This window comes from Ictalurus furcatus, chromosome 1 (genome assembly GCF_023375685.1).
Source record: "Ictalurus furcatus strain D&B chromosome 1, Billie_1.0, whole genome shotgun sequence".
NCBI lineage: Eukaryota > Metazoa > Chordata > Actinopteri > Siluriformes > Ictaluridae > Ictalurus > Ictalurus furcatus.
The window spans coordinates 3579360-3598539 of NC_071255.1; the positions used below are offsets into that span (position 1 = coordinate 3579360).

At 42.6% G+C, this 19180-nt stretch overlaps 1 protein-coding gene across 1 annotated transcript; it reads left to right on the forward strand.

The window, feature by feature from the left end:
* Window positions 1–867: 867 nt before the first annotated feature.
* LOC128604112 (carnitine O-palmitoyltransferase 1, liver isoform) lies at window positions 868–16278 on the forward strand. Its single transcript, XM_053618980.1, has 19 exons — window positions 868–940; window positions 7273–7415; window positions 8258–8397; window positions 8708–8879; window positions 9086–9187; window positions 9275–9412; window positions 10322–10399; window positions 10731–10838; window positions 11373–11460; window positions 12479–12674; window positions 13203–13391; window positions 13627–13732; window positions 13859–13975; window positions 14073–14237; window positions 14513–14641; window positions 14731–14886; window positions 15001–15114; window positions 15246–15338; window positions 15451–16278. Exons 2-19 carry the CDS (start codon window positions 7275–7277, stop codon window positions 15571–15573), a joined length of 2355 nt encoding a protein of 784 aa, XP_053474955.1. The 5' UTR covers window positions 868–940; window positions 7273–7274; the 3' UTR covers window positions 15574–16278.
* Window positions 16279–19180: the final 2902 nt, after the last annotated feature.

The window sequence follows — 19180 nt, forward strand, 5'->3', positions numbered from 1 at the left end:
CAATTTTAGTCTGTCACTGCATTCTTCAGATCAGATATGGAGAATGAGATGGTCATGACAACTTAATCCTTTTTTTTTTGTTGATTTTGGCTAATGTTCTCTTGGTTAATATCTAAGCGAAGCTTTACAGAAACCTGGACACAGATTTAGATCCTGAAAAACTCACTGACACGACATGAAGAAGAAACCTTGAGAGGAACCAGACTCTAAGTGACCCCATCCTCTTCTGGGTGACAGTGAGATTATAAAGCTGTAAGGCAAACAGTACCAAGTGGGTTGAAAGGATGTTCAGTTCTGAATAAAGAGTCCTGGGATGAGCTCAAGACAGCCTTAATGATTACAGCAGCAGTTCTTATGTACAAATCTGCCCTATCCAGTTGAGACTGTACTCTGAAGCAGGGGTATAACCAGTTTTGGGGATGTATATATCTTTAGGGCATCCATATAGGATCATCAAGAAGAAGAAGAAGAAGAAGAAGAGGAACAAGAGAGAGAGAGAGAGAGAGCAGTTTATTAGTGCTTTAAAATGGTGCACACTGTCATTTCATTTATCACTTGTATTAATAAAGGGGGTACAAACTTTTGGACCACACGTGTGAAGGATTCAATCAACCACTCATTGTTAAAAATGTGATTAAACAATACTGAGATTTATATTATGCTTTAGACTTGTACAAACAATAACACAACAACATAACAGTAAAAAAAAAAAAAAAAAAAAATCTGCGGTACTTCCGCGTTTTTGCGAACCCCATCAATGGCTCGTCCTCTGATTGGTCAGCTTGTCATGGATGCTCAAGCTCTGGACCAATCAAGTGCGCGCGCTGACTAACGACTAATACTACACGAGAGTTTCGTTCATTCGTCGTTGAAGTCCAGTCGGTGCGCGTGCACCTAAGTAAAATTCCTGAATATTCGGCTTCATCTTTATAAACATCAGGTAGGAACGGAGGAAACGTTTCGTTTCTAACAGAACGCGCTTTGTAGTTGATGACTATAGGGATAAATACCCAGTGAACGCCGTGCGTCTGTTAGTACAAACAAAACCAAAAACAACGGATTGGGTTGGGCAGTTCTTAAATCCTGTTAGCCGGCATGCTAGCTGCTTTCATACATCATCTCGCGGCATCTTTCTTTTCACACCTGTTTTTCGGATAGCCCGCCTCCTTTTTTTCCTGATTTGCTGTTCTATGTTCCCTGCGGCGTACGATTGGTTAAACTATTAGAACGTTAATCGTATTAGCCAATCATTACAGGAGTTATTGGAATACGGGTAGGATAAAAATCGACAGAGCATCCTTTTATATATGTGTATATATATTTATAGAGAGAGAGAGAGAGACCGACAGCTGGCTATTTTATTAAAATTTGTTTCACTTCCCGACGACGCTCATAGACTCTGTTGTGGTTTTATTTATATTTAATTTTTTATAAGCTTTAGTTCCAACCGGAGTCGCCGATGTTTTAGCGAAATGCTAAACGTTTGTAATTCCGACTAAATAAAACCGTCAACAAGGTCGCGCGATGTGTGTACCTATATATTATATAACATATAAATCGTATTTATTGTGAAAATCTGTGTATTGACTATCTACGCTATTCGGGTAATGTGTGTGTGTGTGTGTGTGTATATATATATATATATACACACACACACACACAAAGGAATATATAGCTCGCTTGGTGATTTATGGTTAATAGAATATAAACCCAGGGTGGTTGGGAGTCATACTTCCGGTTGGTTAGTGACAGGTGTTTGACGTCACTTCAGCCTGCAAAAGCCACTAAACCGGTTCGCCTTCGTGGAGAAATGCGGAAGTACTTTGCGGACTATTTTCAAAAGCAGCTGAAGACTGTATTTGCAGTTGCGTTTCCGATTTGCGGACGCAAAAACCTTGTGACATAAATCAAATTGTCTGCCAAATTTCAAAGTTTCCCCGTTTGCTATTTAATTTCCTTAAAAAAAAATTTTTTTTAAAAAAGTCGAACGGAATCTCAATATCATCCCTTTGCATTTGCGATGCCTTGCACGGAGACCTGCCAATCAGATTTGGGGGCGGGACTATACTACGGGGCGGGTTTGTATTTTGATGTGACGTCACTCACAGTCGACGGCCAAGAAGGAAAATGTGCTGCACAGATGATTGATTGTTTTGATGCTTTATTTAAAGATGATGAAGGATAAATCTGTCACCATAAAAACTAGAGATTTCCGCGCAACATTGCTTGCATCAAGTTTAACTGAGAAGTTTGTTGTTGTGCTTGCGATCTAAGAAACACTCTCCTATCATCAAATAAGATGAGGAAGGTGAAGTGACATGCCATTAAAAACCCTTGAAAACTCAACACGTCTCACATCAACATTCTTATCCTTGGTCATTTTTTTCAGGACTAAGTGGTTCCTTGATAAAAAATTTCACATTTTTCTTCTTAACACATTTTTACAATAAATAAATAAGCTCCTGTTTCTATGCAAAGCACGCTGGTTATTACACACGATACATCCGTGAGGTGAAACGTTCGTAAGCCACCTTTTCTCGAATCTAAGGCTTGAGATTTGGTAGGTGCTGTACATGCGTGTTAACGAAAACGCAAGTGGTAATACACGACTTGCACTTTTGTTGGAGTTATACGAGCCTGTGATCGAACCGGGATCGGGTACACGTCAGCGCCAGTGCAGCAGTAATCGTATGTCTCTGGCCACATACCGTGTCTCGAGAAGGTTATAACTTTAAATCGGAGTGCCTGCTCTTGGAAGACAAACCTCAAAAATTATGTGTGCCTTGGTGTTTTTGGATGTAAAACGTCCACTGATGTAAAAGTGCCGTTTTTAAGAACGATAGTAATTGAATATAGCTTAATACAGTGATTAAGGGGGCCAAGCACTTTTTTTTTTTTTAGTGAAGGAGGGTGCCCAGAATCCACTGAGACCATCCACACTTCAATTCAGTTTTATTTGTATAGTGCTTTTAACAATGGACATTGTCCCAAAGCAGCTTTACAAAAAGATATAAATTCAGGATATGGATTTTAAATGTATGAGTTTATCCTAATGAGCAAGCCAGAGGCGACTGTGGGAAGGAAAAAATCCTTGAGACGATATGAGGAAGAAACCACTGCATTTGTTACCAAGGAGATGTGCTAAATTTGAAGGCCAAACGCCACACCGTCACCGAGATCTTGTCTCGCGTTGTGTTTTCAGTAGCCCGCATAAGTTGCGCACGAATGCGAAGCTTGTTTGTGACTTTGAGGTCATGCTGCTTAGTATAAGTGACAGGCTTGGTGTCAAGACATAACAGTGTTGCTAAGACATGCCTTTGCTTCCTCTTTAGGGAGTTGGCTGTCAGATTTGTTAGTGGGAAATGTGTGTGAGCGGAATGGGTTTTGTCTCTGGATGCCGTGGTCCAAATTTTTAGCTACCTACACAGCAATTATGGTCAGGGTCAAGGTTAAAACCCCAGCATTGCCAAGCTGTCACTGTTTGGCCATTGAGCAAGGCCCTCAACCATATACAGTATCTCACAAAAGTGAGTACACCCCTCACATTTTTGTAAATATTTGATTATATCTTTTCATGTGACAACACTGAAGAAATGACACTTTGCTACAATGTAAAGTAGTGAGTGTACAGCTTGTGTAACAGTGTAAATTTGCTGTCCCCTCAAAATAACTCAACACACAGCCATTAATGTCTAAACCGCTGGCAACAAAAGTGAGTACAACCCTAAGAGAAAATGACTACATTGGGCCCAAAGTGTCAATATTTTGTGTGGCCACCATTACTTTCCAGCACTGCCTTAACCCTCTTGGGCATAGAGTTCACCAGAGCTTCACAGGCTGCCACTGGCATCCTCTTCCACTCCTCCATGACAACATCACGGAGCTGGTGGATGTTAGAGACCTTGTGCTCTTCCACCTTCCGTTTGAGGATGCCCCACAGATGCTCAATAGGGTTTAGTCCATCACCTTCACCCGCAGCTTCTTTAGCAAGGCAGTGGTCGTACTGGAGGTGTGTTTGGGGTCATTATCATGCTGGAATACTGCCCTGCGGCCCAGTCTCCGAAAGGAGGGGATCATGCTCTGCTTCAGTATGTCACAGTACATGTTGGCATTCATGGTTCCCTCAGTGAACTGTAGCTCCCCAGTGCCGGCAGCACTCATGCAGCCCCAGACCATGACACTCCCACCACCATGCTTGACTGTAGGCAAGACACACTTGTCTTTGTTCTCCTCACCTGGTTGCCGCCACACACGCTTGACACCATCAGAACCAAATAAGTTTATCTTGGTCTCATCAGACCACAGGACATGGTTCCAGTAATCCATGTCCTTAGTCTGCTTGTCTTCAGCAAACTGTTTGCGGCTTTCTTGTGCATCGTCTTTAGAAGAGGCTTCGTTCTGGGACGACAGCCATGCAGACCAATTTGATGCAGCGTGCGGCGTATGGTCTGAGCACTGACAGGCTGACCCCCCACCCCTTCAATCTCTGCAGCAATGCTGGCAGCACTCGTACGTCTATTTCCCAAAGACAACCTCTGGATATGACGCTGAGCACGTGCACTCAACTTCTTTGGTTGACCATGGCGAGGCCTGTTCTGAGTGGAACCTGTCCTGTTAAACCGCTGTATGGTCTTGGCCACCGTGCTGCAGCTCAGTGTCAGGGTCTTGGCAAACTTCTTATAGCCTAGGCCATCTTTATGTAGAGCAACAATTCTTTTTTTCAGATCCTCAGAGAGTTCTTTGCCGTGAGGTGCCATGTTGAACTTCCAGTGACCAGTATGAGCTGTACACTCACTACTTTACATTGAAGCAAAGTGTCATTTCTTCAGTGTTGTCACATTAAAAGTTATAATCAAATATTTACAAAAATGTGAGGGGTGTACTCAATTTTGTGAGATACTGTATACATGTGTGCGTATACGAGGTAGGTATCATCTCGTGTATATGTTCCTCTCTCTGTCTAAATGCTCTACCATTTTGATTTGCAAGGATGATTTGCAAATAGGTCTGTAAGCTTCAGCTGAAAAGAGCGAGCTGGAAAGAAGTGGAGGATCATGTAACAGACAGGGAAGTGCTGCATCCAGTAAGCCTGGTCGATTTAAAAAAAATAAAAAAAATAAAAAAACAAAAATTTAATGCACTGTGACCTCAGTGTGCTTTTCAACATATAAATACAAGCAGGAAGCCTAGTCTAGAGCTTCAGTTAATGTTCACGGTTAACACAAGAATGAGGAAAACGTATGAACTCGGTGACTGAGAGGCTGGTTCGAGGATTTGAGAGAGGGTTTTTTTTCTTGAGAATGTTCGAGCTGACAGGAACACTAACTCCTTATACATCACCACTCTTTGCAACCGTGGTGAGCAGAAAAGCAACTCGGCACGTCCGAACCTTGAAGCTGAAGATCACATCATGTTCCTCTTCTCACGGCCAAGAACAGGAATCCAAGGCTAGAGTGAGCACAGGATCATTCAACTTGGAAAGAGTGTGTATACAAAAAAAAAAACTAACCTTAATCCTGAAGGCATCATGGTTCAAATGACTGACTTGGTTATATTATGGGATAGAGAATAACCCAGACAGGCAAGGATGTAAACAAGTCTGGAGCTGGTTTGAAATGTAGATGGGAGATGGGTTTCAGAGCTCCGTCTTTGTGCAGAAGTGGTTGTTCTAGTTTGACAGAGACTGACTGTCTTACTCTCGCTCGAGCCAGGACAAATCAGTGGCGTGAAACTGTGTGTCATGTGCAATATTGATTTACTTTTTTTCCCCCTCTGCTTGTGAGTTAACACTTTTTTTTTTTTTTAATGTTGATTGTGTGATTAACGATGTAATCATCTAGAACTGAGCTCTTTAAAAAATGAGCATGTGCACCATTTCAAGTCGCGCACCATAGGACGTAATAATATACGGCTGTGTAGTCAGGAGCTGCTTGACGGCGGTGGCGATCGCAGATCCTGTGATCCGGCAGGAACGCACGTTAAAACACACAATTATCGACATAATCCTGTTTTGAACGTCCACATAGCTGACACTTTCAACGCCGATGACCTACAAATAAACAGTGTATAATCACTTACTAATAACGGTGTTGATAATTAGTATCGCGTTTCGATTCGTGACTTTGTCGACGGCATGTTTGAATCTTTTTCGGGCAAAATCCCCCCCCCCCCTTCTCTTTTGACAGAAAATCAAACGTTTTTGGACGGAGTGGCATCGCTAATGAATGCAATAAACGGATGTCGGCTAACTTTGTGTACTTGTCTAACATTCGCCAAGTCGAACCCACGTTGATTTAATTTCATTTCAAAACCGTCTCCAGGAACATGCAGACATACATGTGAGATGTTGGACGTTTAGCAGTTGACATTCTTATTGCAAAGAATTTTCCGGTTTTATTTTAAACGCATAAAGCGCAGGATATTCCATTGAACTGCTGCGTAAATGTAGTTTAATCATAGAACTAATAACTTTTACTGATTCGCTCACATTCATCTCCATAATGAGTTCTGCGTATGACCTCTCATCATAAAGTGTGTGTGTTTCCTTTAAGTTAAACCGACTGAAATTATGCCTTCGTGGCATATTTCTGTTCTTCCGCTACAAGCGTTTTTTTTTTTTTTTTTTTTTCTTTCCCTTTACTGTAGAAATACCAAAACAGCCTGAAGTTATTTCCTCTTGACGTGACATACTGGCGTCATGTAAAACCCTGCTTCATTTCTGACCTACTCCCATGAACCCGTGAAGGAGGGGCCGAAGTCGCGGAACGTGTTGCGCTTGTTCCTTATTTTAGAATGAAGGAGGGGAAAAAAAGCTTAAGTCGTGCTGTGCGTTTTATCTCTGTACCAGCGTTACTGTGGAGAGGCGTGAATTGTTTGCCCAGCACACCCCTCCCCGCTTTCTCATCGCCCTGCTCACAGAGTCAGGATACTCTTCATACAGAAATCCAACAGTGTACTAAAATCCGTTTGTTCATACAAACAGCGTGTGTTTCAAATAAACAAAATGCTTGACACACATTAAATAACATCGTATCTGACGTCTTTTGGTTTGAGATGAAATTATTTAATAGTGTGTGTGTGTGTGTGTGTGTGTAACATCCCAGAGACTTTGAAAAGCCCACATGCGCCTGTTACTCAATTAAAGCGCCAAAGAGCTAATGTCTGCTGTCTGCAGTGCTAATGTGGAGACTGCAGTGCTTTGAAATTGATTGAGTGTGTGTGTGTGTGTGTGTGTGTTTTAATTATTATTATTTATTTTATTTTTTTGTGCAGGGATGGCCGAGGCACATCAGGCAGTAGCGTTCCAGTTCACTATAACCGCCGAGGGCATAGACCTGCAGCTCTCTCACGAGGCCCTGAGACAGGTTTATCTCTCCGGGCTTCGCTCCTGGAAAAAGCGCGTCATACGCCTCAAGGTACCGCAGATACTCGGACGCAGTCACGTGAAACATTCGGACAAAAACCTTTAAAAAGTTCAATCCTGTATGTTTTTATTGATCAAGTTTGCGCAAGTGTACATCCCTTACATCCGTTCTACAAAGAAACAAGTTTTTTTTTTTTTAATTTGTAAAAATAAACTTCTAGTTGAAATTGTAGAATTTTTGTTGAAATTCTGTTTTTTAAATTTTTTATAAGAATCGCATTTTTTTAAATCGCATTTTAAAAGGAAAGTTTTATTTGACATAAAATAAACAAACTGCAGGATAAGGTTTGAATTTGTAACAAACTTGATGCGAGCTTGTAATTTTAACGTACCCTAAGTGAAAACTTTCCATGTTTATTGTATAATACAAGATTAAATTGATTATAGGAGTTGTTGTTGTTATTGTTGTTGTTGTTATTATTATTATAATAATAACATGAAGTAGAAGCAAATCATTGTTTGTATTTTTAACTCAAACAAGTGGGACAATTTTTTATTTTTTTTCCCCCCAGGCTTTTAATTTTTAAACCCCAACTACGAGCAGTTTAAACTAAACAACAAACAGCAGCAGTTTCCTATCCAAAGCGAGTTTGTTGTAAGGGTGTGTAGTCGTTTATCAGCGTGAGTGTGTTCATTCTTTGCTCCGATTGGTGTGTTCCAAACACACTCACTCCCCCGTCACCTGAAACATTTTCACCTTGATCAAGATGAAGAATAATCAAATCAGGGACCCCATGGCTTGTTAAACTCGCTGCACGTTTCGCTTGTGATTTAAGTTTCTCTTTACCTTCATATTCTCTCTCTCTCCCTCTCCCCGTCTCCGTGTCTGTGCAGAATAATGTGATTACAGGTGTGTATCCTGCGAGCCCATCTTCCTGGCTGTTTGTGGTTATAGCGATCCTGGCCACAATGTACACGCGCTCGGATCCGTCCATGGGCCTCATCGCTAAGATCCAGGAGCACCTGCCGGCCAGGTAACCATCTCTCGCTCTCTCTCTCTCTCTCTCTCTCTCTCTCTCTCTCTACACTGAAGTTTTTATCCAGATTATAATCACTACGAATCCCAATAGGAGCTCGAACCTTTCTGCTCCAGCTGAAGTGAGATTTCCAGTAGTGAGGCGCTCGTGCTGTTAATGACGAGTGTTTTTATTCCTCTTTATATGTTTTTGGTATGCACTACATAATTATATTTATACAATTGGAATTTCGTACATAGTACGATAGTATGATACATTATAACGCTCTCTATCTCAGTCTTTCTCCCTCTTGTCTCTGTCCCCGTAGCGGCTCTTTGAGTCTGCAGTGCCAGACGGTCGTCTCGGCCGTGGTGTTCAGCACTCTGCTGTGGCTGTCCCTCATCTTCACCATGAAGCTATGCCTGAAGCAGCTGCTCTCGTACCATCGCTGGATGTTCGAGCAGCACGGCAACGTGTCCACCACCACCAAGATCTGGGTGGTCCGTTCCTGTTTATTTATAAATAAATAAATAATTATATATCGTCAGCCAGAGGAAATGCTGTTATGTGATTGGTTAGAGGGTGCCTGTTACTGTTTTTAAATATTGACAGCAATAAATAGTGATCGCTGTAAAGTAGATCTGGTCAGAAACTTTTCTTGTAGCCATGACAACGATCACAAACCATGGTGTTCTGCATGTTCTAGATGTTGGTGAGGATCTTCTCTGGTCGCCAGCCGCTGCTGTATAGTTATCAAGGTTCCCTGCCTAATCTGCCAGTACCTGCTGTCAAAGACACCGTCAAAAGGGTGAGTCCATCATCATCATCATCATCATCATCAATGCTGAATGGCCAAATGAGCATGATTTTAAAATCTCTCTCTGTCTTGCTGCAGTATTTGGAGTCCGTGCGTCCTCTGATGTCCGACTCGGAGTTTGAGAGGATGGCAACTCTAGCGAGAGATTTTGAGCTCACTCTAGGGAGCCGCCTTCAGTGGTACCTCAAGCTCAAGGCATTGTGGGCCTCCAACTACGTGAGTAAAATTACAGCAAGGCCGACATTCCCTTTTAATCCTTTTTTTTTTTTTTTTTTTTGGCCGGACGTCGCACGATCCTCGGCATACGCAGTTACCCAATACTTTCTTCAAGCAACTGCATCGGGTGTAAAATATTCCTGAGTATAGTAAAGTTCAACGTGCAGAACGTTTGCAGGACTTTTATTATTATTTTTTACAAAGAGGAGAATTATTCCTTGGGAGCGTTTTTAATCCGTCGCTAAGAACACTGAACCCTGAGCCGTGTCACGAAGTCGCACACCAATCCGTTCAGCTTTCGTGCCAAGTATTTACATCTGCGTAGCATGAAAAATCCAATACGGCTTAACTTTTCATTTTTGCAAGCTTTTATAGCTTTTACTACATGAAATATTGTATGTATGTTGTAATGAGAAACGCATTTCTCTCTCTACTATAATGAATAGTTTGTAAAATAATATATATATGTGTGTATTAATTCAATATGTGAGTACTTTGACTCTGAACATTTCTACCTGCAGGTAAGTGTGTGTGTGTGTGTGTGTCTGGCAGGGGAAAAAATTTTAATGTAAGCTGATTATTGCATTCTGTATTGTAGGCACAAGACTCAAATATCTTATGCTGTTTTTTTTTTTTTTTTTTTAAATAGGTAATAAAAATGCTCAGTAAAATGTTTAACGCTGAAGTCGAATTTTTGGAAAGGCGTTTATAATCCCCTATATTAAGTTTAATATAGTTACAGTTTCCCTGATCCACTTTATCTACGCTTTATCTAATCCAAAGAAACGTACAGCAGGCGTTCCGAGAAACGTATCGAAAGCTTAGAAATGTTTTGGATAGCTTCAGTTGTTGGAAGGTGCAAATATTTGAACTGAGTGAGAACAGGGTAATTCTGTCCGTCTGTCACAGGTGAGTGACTGGTGGGAGGAGTACATCTACCTGAGAGGCCGAGGCCCCATTATGGTGAACAGCAACTACTATGGCATGGTGTGTATCTCTCTCACACACACACATACACACACAGTGGTTAGACGCAATTGCTTATTCATGCTAATTGCCATTCTGTCACTGGTGATAAAAGTAATGAAATCAACTGGTAACTGAAGTTTATAGACTTAAGGAGCACAACTGAGCTTCTAGTTTACATGTATTGCTAGTTAGTAGTTAATTGATAGTTCGTTATTTAGAAAGCCAGTATGAATGTATACATTGCTGAGTTACAATAGAGTGCAGTCTGTGTTGATATTTGGAGGTGAGAATATATTTGTCTTGTTTGTTTGTTTTTGTTTATTTTTGTTTGTTTGTTGTTCTCCATCAGGACTTTATGTTTGTGACCCCGACTCCGATCCAGGCAGCCAGAGCAGGAAACACACTGCACGCTCTCCTCCTGTACCGCAGGAAGCTAAACAAAGAGGAAATCAAACCTGTGAGTCTGCTTGAAACCTGCACCACTTTGTCTCTTACGTTTATTTATGTGTGTGTGTGTGTGTGTGTGTGTTGTACACAATGGTTGTTGTCAGTTGTTTTCTCAGCTGTGTTCCCATTTTTTGAGTTTGAAATCTCCCACCTTTTCTTTTTTTCCCCCATCACTTCATTCATTCATTCATTCATGACCTTGCTTTTCCTACTATCTATCTATCTATCTATCTCATTCTCTCTCTCTCTCTCTCTCTCTTTCTGTCCCATTTTCTGTTTCTTTCTTGCTTTCTCCCTCTCTGCCCTTCTCCCTCCTCATTTGTCCCCCGCTCTCTCTCCCCTCCTGTCTCTGTATCTATTTCTGCTCTTGATCTATCTCTCTCTCTCTCTCTCTCTCCCCTCCTATCTCTGTATCTCTTTCTGCTCTTGATTTCTCTCTCTCTCTCTCTCTCTCTCTCACTCTCTCTCGCTCTCTCTCCTCCTATCTCTATCTCTTTCTGCTCTTGATGTCTGTCCCCCCCCTCCCTCTCTCTCTCTCTCTCAGAGCCGTATCCCTGGCACATTCATTCCTCTGTGTGCAGCTCAGTGTGAGAGGCTTTTCAACACAACACGAACCCCAGGAGAGGAGACAGGTAAAACACACACTCTCTGTCTCTTGCTTTCTCTCTCCCTCACACACACACACACACACACACACACACACACACACACACACACAATATGAAGGTGTAGGACAATTGCAGTGGAGACGGACAGAGAGAGAGAGACAGAGTTCACCATCCCCATATGCAGAAGTGTGTGTGTGTGTGTGTGTGGGGCGTGTCTGACTTTCTGATTTGTGTGCCTTCCTGCTGAGACCTGATAGCCTCTTGTCTTTCCCTGTTCGTACGTTTTCCTATCATTTCGTCACTTCTTCCGGTCGATTTTATTCTTCATTGCATGCATTGTTTTTCTCTCCGTCGCCATGCGTTCATCTTCTTTTTGAGCCGTTTTTTTTATCCTGCATTCTCTCCCATCATTTCTCCCTCTCTCTTTCTCTGATCAGTGGTTGTTGAGGTCCTCTATTCCTTGCTGTTCCTATCAGTATGAGAGGATGTTTGACACTTGTCGCATACCTGGAATTGTGACAGGTACACACACACTCACAACCAGTCTACACACACTCTTTAATTACTAACTGGAGAAAGACGTGTGAAAAAACACAGGCACGCCACCTACTCGGTCACTGTTGCTGACTGTAGACGGTGTTTAAACGTGGCGTAGAGCGGGATTAACACACACTCTAATACTCTAAGTCTCTGCCTACACTGGCATTCCTTCACCAGCCTCTCTTTTATTATCTCTCCACGTTAATAAGATCAAATAAAATGCATCTGAGAAACTGTAAAGCCCTTCATTGTGAATGTTATCATTTCACCTCTGAGTGACACTGGAGACTCATTCCATTAACACCAATGCAATTGCTGCAAAATGTGTCTTGGCTCTAGACACTGAAATGAATGACTTAATTTGTTGATAAATAACTTTTATAAATTAAATCTGTATTTTATTCGGAGTATTCACCAGGCGGTTGGTTTATGCATATACAGAGCTCGGTTCCAACAAGCAAACACGACCGACTGAAACATTCCCCTTGATCTCCTGCTGTAGACACAGTGGTGCACTGGAACGACAGCGAGCACGTGGCCGTGTACCACAGGGGGCGATATTTCCGTCTGTGGCTCTATCAGGCAGGCAGGATGCTGACACCGCGCGAGATCGAACAGCAGATCCAGCGTATCCTGGACGACAAGTCTGCCCCAGCACCGGGCGAGGAGAAACTGGCAGCGTTCACTGCAGGGGACAGGTGTGCACACTCACTCACACACACGCACACTCACTCACACACACGCACACACACACACACACTCATGAGACTCAAGTGGTCATATCACAAGTGGTTAGGTTAGATACTGGGTCTTACACGCACAGAGGCCATGCCTCCTACACTGAGACTTGGTCACAGGCCACACCTTTGCTGAGACTTGCCACTTGGACCACACCTCCTTCGCTGAGACTGACAAGCGCAGAGGCCACGCCTCCTTCGCTGAGACTGACAAGCGCAGAGGCCACGCCTCCTTCGCTGAGACTGACAAGCGCAGAGGCCACGCCTCCTTCGCTGAGACTGACAAGCGCAGAGGCCACGCCTCCTTCGCTGAGACTGACAAGCGCAGAGGCCACAATTGAATTGTACTAAAATATTATAAACTTTCTTAATCAGTATATCATGCATTTGGAAAATTTGAATCCAGGCCAGCCTCTGATGGCTCCGCCCCCTCGGCCAGTGCGCCACACGGTGCGTAATCTTGCATGTCTCTTTAAATCCATTTCCTAGAATTCCATGGGCTCAAGCCAGGAAGGAGTTCTTCAGCTCTGGCCTCAACAAGAGATCTCTGGACTGCGTCGAGAAAGCCGCGTTCTTCGTCACTCTGGAAGACGAGGAGCAAGGCATGATGGGAGACGACCCGGCCGCTAGCATGGACCGCTACGCCAAGTCTCTCCTTCACGGAAAATGTTACGACAGGCGAGTTGCTGTTGTATAAGAGAAGCGAAACGCTCGTTTCGTGCTATTTACTGGAAAAATATTCCACTTTAGAGAGATGACTCTAGTCACGCCTGCATCATCACGCCACCTTGTGGTTGATTTTTTTTAATTTTATTTTATTTTACTATAACAGCATGCCCTCGAGTGTTTTTATTCTTTGTTTATGGTTCATTTTTAATTGGTCAGTCTTTACACGCTGGTGTTTACACCTCAGGTGGTTTGATAAGTCGTTTACTGTGGTGGTGTACAAGAATGGGAAGAACGGCCTGAACGCCGAGCACTCCTGGGCCGACGCTCCCATCGTCTCACACATGTGGGAGGTGAGATTAGGACACGATACAGAATACGGGTTTGAATGGAGGTCCAAATGGAGAGCTCGCTCACTCTCTCTCTCTCTCTCTCTCTCTCTCTCTCTCTCTCTCTCTCTCTCTCTCTCTCTCTCTCAGTATGTCCTGACCATGGACAGTTTCCAGTTGGGTTATAATCAAGAGGGACATTGTAAAGGGGATGGGAATCCGTCTCTGCCACACCCACAGAGGTTATCCTGGGTCATTCCTTCGCAGGTACGCATGCACTCTAACCTATAAAACACGTTCCTTGACATGCTTTGATTTCTCTCTCGCTCTCTCTTCATTCTCTCTCGCTCTCGTTCTCTCGTAGTGTCAGGAGCGCATCGCCCATTCGCTCTCGGTAGCGCAGGTGCTGGCCGACGACGTCGACTTTCACGTTTTCGCCTTCCGAGATTTCGGCAAAGGCAGCATCAAAAAGGTCCGCATGAGCCCAGACGCCTTCATCCAGTTAGCGCTGCAGCTAGCCTACTACAGGGTAAGTCTCTTTTTTTATATATATATATATATATATATATATATTAGTGTGTGTGTGTGTGTGTGTGTGTGTGTGTATATATATACATATATTTATATTTTAGATTGAATACATTTCCCATCATGCCCTGCTCTACAACCTTAACACCAGCCTAGCACACAGTATACATCACGAACCCCTGTGATAACATACTATTTTCTTTTCTTCATGAATTTCTTTTCTGCTGTTAAGCGTTCGGGTTTATTTATGTCGGTTTCCTGTCTCTCGACACTCAGGACCGAGGGATGTTCTGCCTGACGTACGAGGCATCGATGACGCGCCTGTTCCGCGAGGGCCGAACCGAAACCGTGCGCTCATGCTCCAGCGAGAGCTGTGCCTTTGTCAAAGCGTTCGAGAACGGAGAGGTAAACGCGCGCGCTCTCGTTCTCCGTACGTTCTGATTCGGTCGACGAGTTAAACAAATAAATCTGTCTTTCTCGATCTACACGTGCAGGCGGCGGACACGTGCCAGCGTTTGTTGCGTACGGCGGCTGAGAAACATCAGATGCTCTACCGGCTGGCCATGACGGGAGCCGGGATTGACCGACACCTCTTCTGCCTCTACGTCGTCTCGAAATACCTGGGTGTCGAGTCACCCTTCCTCAAGGAGGTGTGTATGTGAGAGAGGGGGTTTTCAGAATCGTATGTACGCATACATAACGAATAGGAATTTCTGTGGAGAAATCTAACGTCTGATCATTTCTGATGCGTTTGTTCGGGTTAGGTGTTGTCTGAGCCGTGGCGTCTCTCCACCAGTCAGACTCCATTCCAGCAGGTGGAGCTGTTTGACCTGGTGAATCACCCCGACTACATCACATGCGGTGGAGGATTTGGGCCTGTAAGTCGTACCATTGTGTCTTTCTTTCTTTCTTTATTTATTTATTTATTAACCATTGTACCAACCATTTGTACCGTGCCTCCACTAGTTATCTACTCTTTAATCCTAGACATCTTTCTTTTCTGTTTCAGGTTGCTGATGATGGATACGGCGTGTCTTACAGCATCATCGGAGAGAAGATCATCAGCTTCCACGTCTCCAGCAAGCGCTCCTGTCCTCAGACTGTAAGTTTTTGTTTTTGTTTTTGTCGCCAGCTCTTCTTGATTTTCTAAAAGTCTAAAACGTCCTCTTTTTTTTTTTTTTTTTTTTCTTCTTCCCCTCCCCTCCTCTTATTAGGACTGCCATAAGTTCGGGGCGCAGCTCAGGAAGGCGATGCTGGATCTTTTGCAGCTCATGATGGACGATAAGAAAGAAGTGGCACAACGCGAGCAGAACCACACTGCGAAGAAAGAACTGTAGTGTGGAGCGAGGTGTTCATTCAGTATAGGAAGATGTAGAGTTGTTTTTTTTTTTTTTCCTTGTTTAGTGAATTGTCTTGGGGTTATTTTTTTTCTCCTTTGTATGTGTGTGTGTGTGTGTGTGTGTGTGTGTGTGTGTGTGTTAGAATGATGCAAGGGACCAGAGTCAGGATAGAATCACAGCTGCATTAACATATGGAGAGATGACTTTAGAAGATGAAAAAGAAGAAGGTGATCCGCTCCAGTCTTAAATGCCTTAAGTGTTCAGGAGGTACCCAGGGATTAATAGCAACATCTAGGGTCCGACATGAAAGCTCCTGCGTCCAGATCCGATCCAGTCAGTTCAGCTCAGTATTTTTTTTTTTTTTTACTTTTACGCAAGTGCAGCATAAAAGCATACACAACAATGTATTTAAAGCGACGTAACGTTTTATCACCCTAGTCAATGAAATGTGGAGAACATGGATGAAAAGGGCGTCATAGCTTAGCGCGTCATAGCCTGCATGCTAATTTAACAGTTTAAATACTAGCTCGGAGCACAAGAGTGCGACTTAACGTACGCAAGTACGCTGTATTATCGTGTCTAACGCTAACTTTATGCTTCGCTTCATTACTTTCATTTCAACATGAAAAACTCTTCAGTATCACCTGCTTATCTTTTTAACGAGGTTTTTTTTTTTTAATAAAGCTTTCTGGGTAAACTCTGCTGCTCAAGTCTGCACTCGCGTTGATTCAAACATCCAAAAACTCCTAAATTATTTAGTTTATTAGTCCATAAACTAATAAAGCCCGGCTCAAATCTAACCTACATCATTAGACTTAAAGGAGCAACGGTACCGTTATCGCCAGTGATCATATGACCAAGACAAGGAAGTACCCCGTGAAAGACTACGAGAAAGAACCGGTTAGTTAGTTAGTTGGATTGTTTGTTTGTTTGTTTGTTTGTTTTTTCCAGGTAACGAACAATCCAGACCTCACTCTTGAAACACTGGAATGTACAACTCAGCATATATTTAAATATGTAATGCATTTTGTATTATATAGGATGAATGTCGCATATTAACATCGTACAATCAGTGAATTGAAATCGTTTTCAGACTTTAACAGTGTTGTAGGAATCCGGATATTGGACCTCGCGTTCGGTTTTGATGAACAAATCACTTCCGAACCATTTTTACTTGAATGCTGACGTCTTTTTTTTTTCTTTTTTCTTTTCTTTCTTTCTTTCTTTTTTTATTATTTTTTATAATCATTAACACACTTAAAACACTTGCTGTTCTTTGCTGTTAATAATATTGGGCCACACGATTCAGTATGAAGTTCAGAACAAACAAAACAAAAACGTGCAGCTGCTCGAGACGCACTGTTTTAACGACCGTTAAAATGCATGACATTTGCGATCGTTAGGTAACGCACGAGTGATGGTTAAAAATCCGGAGTCACGTGACGATCACACCTGAAGGGAACGCGGTTCCGCAGTCTGAACCGTTCGGACGTCTCAGTGACGGTGTGATTCAGCGACTCACATGGAGATTTTCTAAGAAGGATCGAAGCTCAGTCAGATGAAGGTCAGGAAATCTGCAGAGGTTTTAAACCCAGTGCGGCACTTTCGATTCCCATTGTTTTTCTTCTTATAGGATGCTACAGACTTGATGATAGTGGAGATTTTATTATTATTATTATTATTATTACTACTACACTAAAGTTTGTTTGTTTTTTCCATTTAATACTTTTTCCTTTTCTCATCTTATGAATTTAATAACCACTGAGTTCTCGTTGCTGTTCTTGTTATGATGTGGTGTTTATTCTATGATGACTTAACTAAAAAAAAAAAACAATATGGATATTTGTTATGTATTTAGCTCACGCCTGTACGCTCTCTAATTATAACGAGCTTTTATTCCGCACTTAATAATCCCTTTCTCGGGCCAGTAGCTTGCGTCCGTCTTTATCTCGTCCCTCTCGCTTATTTGGTCTCCTGTGCAGTAGGACGTTTAGTCTTTCTCACTCTAGTAAGCGTCTGTATTTTATACGTCCTTATGGGGGAAAGGAAAAAAAACAAAACAAAGTGAACTCATGAAATCTTTTTTTTTTTTTTTAATAAAAAGAGATTGAAGCACACAAGGTGGTCTGTTTGTATTTGATTTTACGAAGGGAAAGAAATATACGAAATGACACGTGCAGTGGATAAATTTGATTTGACACGCCAGTTCAGGTTCTGTAAACGTCATGGGTTTTAAATGGGACTTGGTTTTCATTAGCTAAACAGCACAGCATAATACGCTGCCTGGCGTCGTCTTCGCAGAAGAAATGTAGTCGGGGGGAGGGGGAAAAGTCTCGAATGATCATGATCGGAGATCTTGGGGAAGTCACGTTCTTAAAAAAAAATCGACAGTAGAACTCACGGTTTAAATGTTTTAATAGTGAAAGTAAGAGGAATATTTTGACACGCACAGCGCGACGAGAACTTGCAGCTGTGGGGTAAGATTGTTAGAGAGGCTAATCATGACTTTTTGCTAGGGAGCATAAAGATTGGACTGTGGAGCAATGGGAAAAGGTCACGTGGTCTGACGAGTCCAGATTTTCCCTATCCCAAGGCGATGGGTATGTCCGAGTAAGAAGGGTAGCATATGAAGCGACGCACATGTCATACTGTAGTTCCTACTGTACAAGCCTCTGGAGGCAGTGGTATGATCTGGGGTTGCTTCAATTGGTCAGGTTTAGGCTCAGCAACGTTATGTGGAAATAAAATGAAGTCAGCTGAGTGACCAGGTTATACCATCAATGGATATTTTCTTCCCTCGTGGCACAGGATAATTCCAGAGCGATGATCACGATGTGAAGATTCATCGGGATCAAATTGTGAAAGAGTGGTTCAGGGAGCCACCTTAGTCCTGACCTTAACCCCATTGAAAGTCTTTGGGATGTGCTGGAGAAGGCTTTACGGAACGGTTCGACTGTCCCGTCCTCGATACTAGATCTCGGGCAAAAATGAATCCAACTCTGGATGGAAATGAATGTTGTAACATTGCATAAGATTGTCGAAACAATGCCACAACAAACGTGCGCAGTAAAGCTAAAGGCGGTGCAACAAAATATTAGTGTGTTCCTTTAAGAGATTTATTTTGCGGACGACTCGCAGCCTTCGTACTGCCACCAATAAAGATGTAGACCTCGTAGTTGCTCTGTCTCTCTGATCTGTGTGTTCACGCTGACACTCTAGGGGTCAAGGGTAAATGTTCATTCTGGTGGATCAGACATTTAATCCAGCTTTATAGCTGGATTGTTCTCTATTGGTATCTGTGCTCAGGAACATTTGTCAAGTCAGTCTCAATTAAAATCACTAGCCGCCCCCAAGCAAGGACTCTTCTTATTCCAGGAGTTATGAAATGCTATTTTGGCACTTTTATATTTCTCCAACTCATCGTTCTTACCTGAAAGCAGTAGAAACAATAGCGCAAATATACAGTCCGCTCAAAGTATTTTAACGGCACGGCCAATTCCATTGTTTTTTTTTTTTTGCTGAAGACATTTGGGTTTGAGATCGAACAATGGTTATGAGACAACGGTAGATGTGTTAAACAACTTAGAACAGTGGTCACCAAACC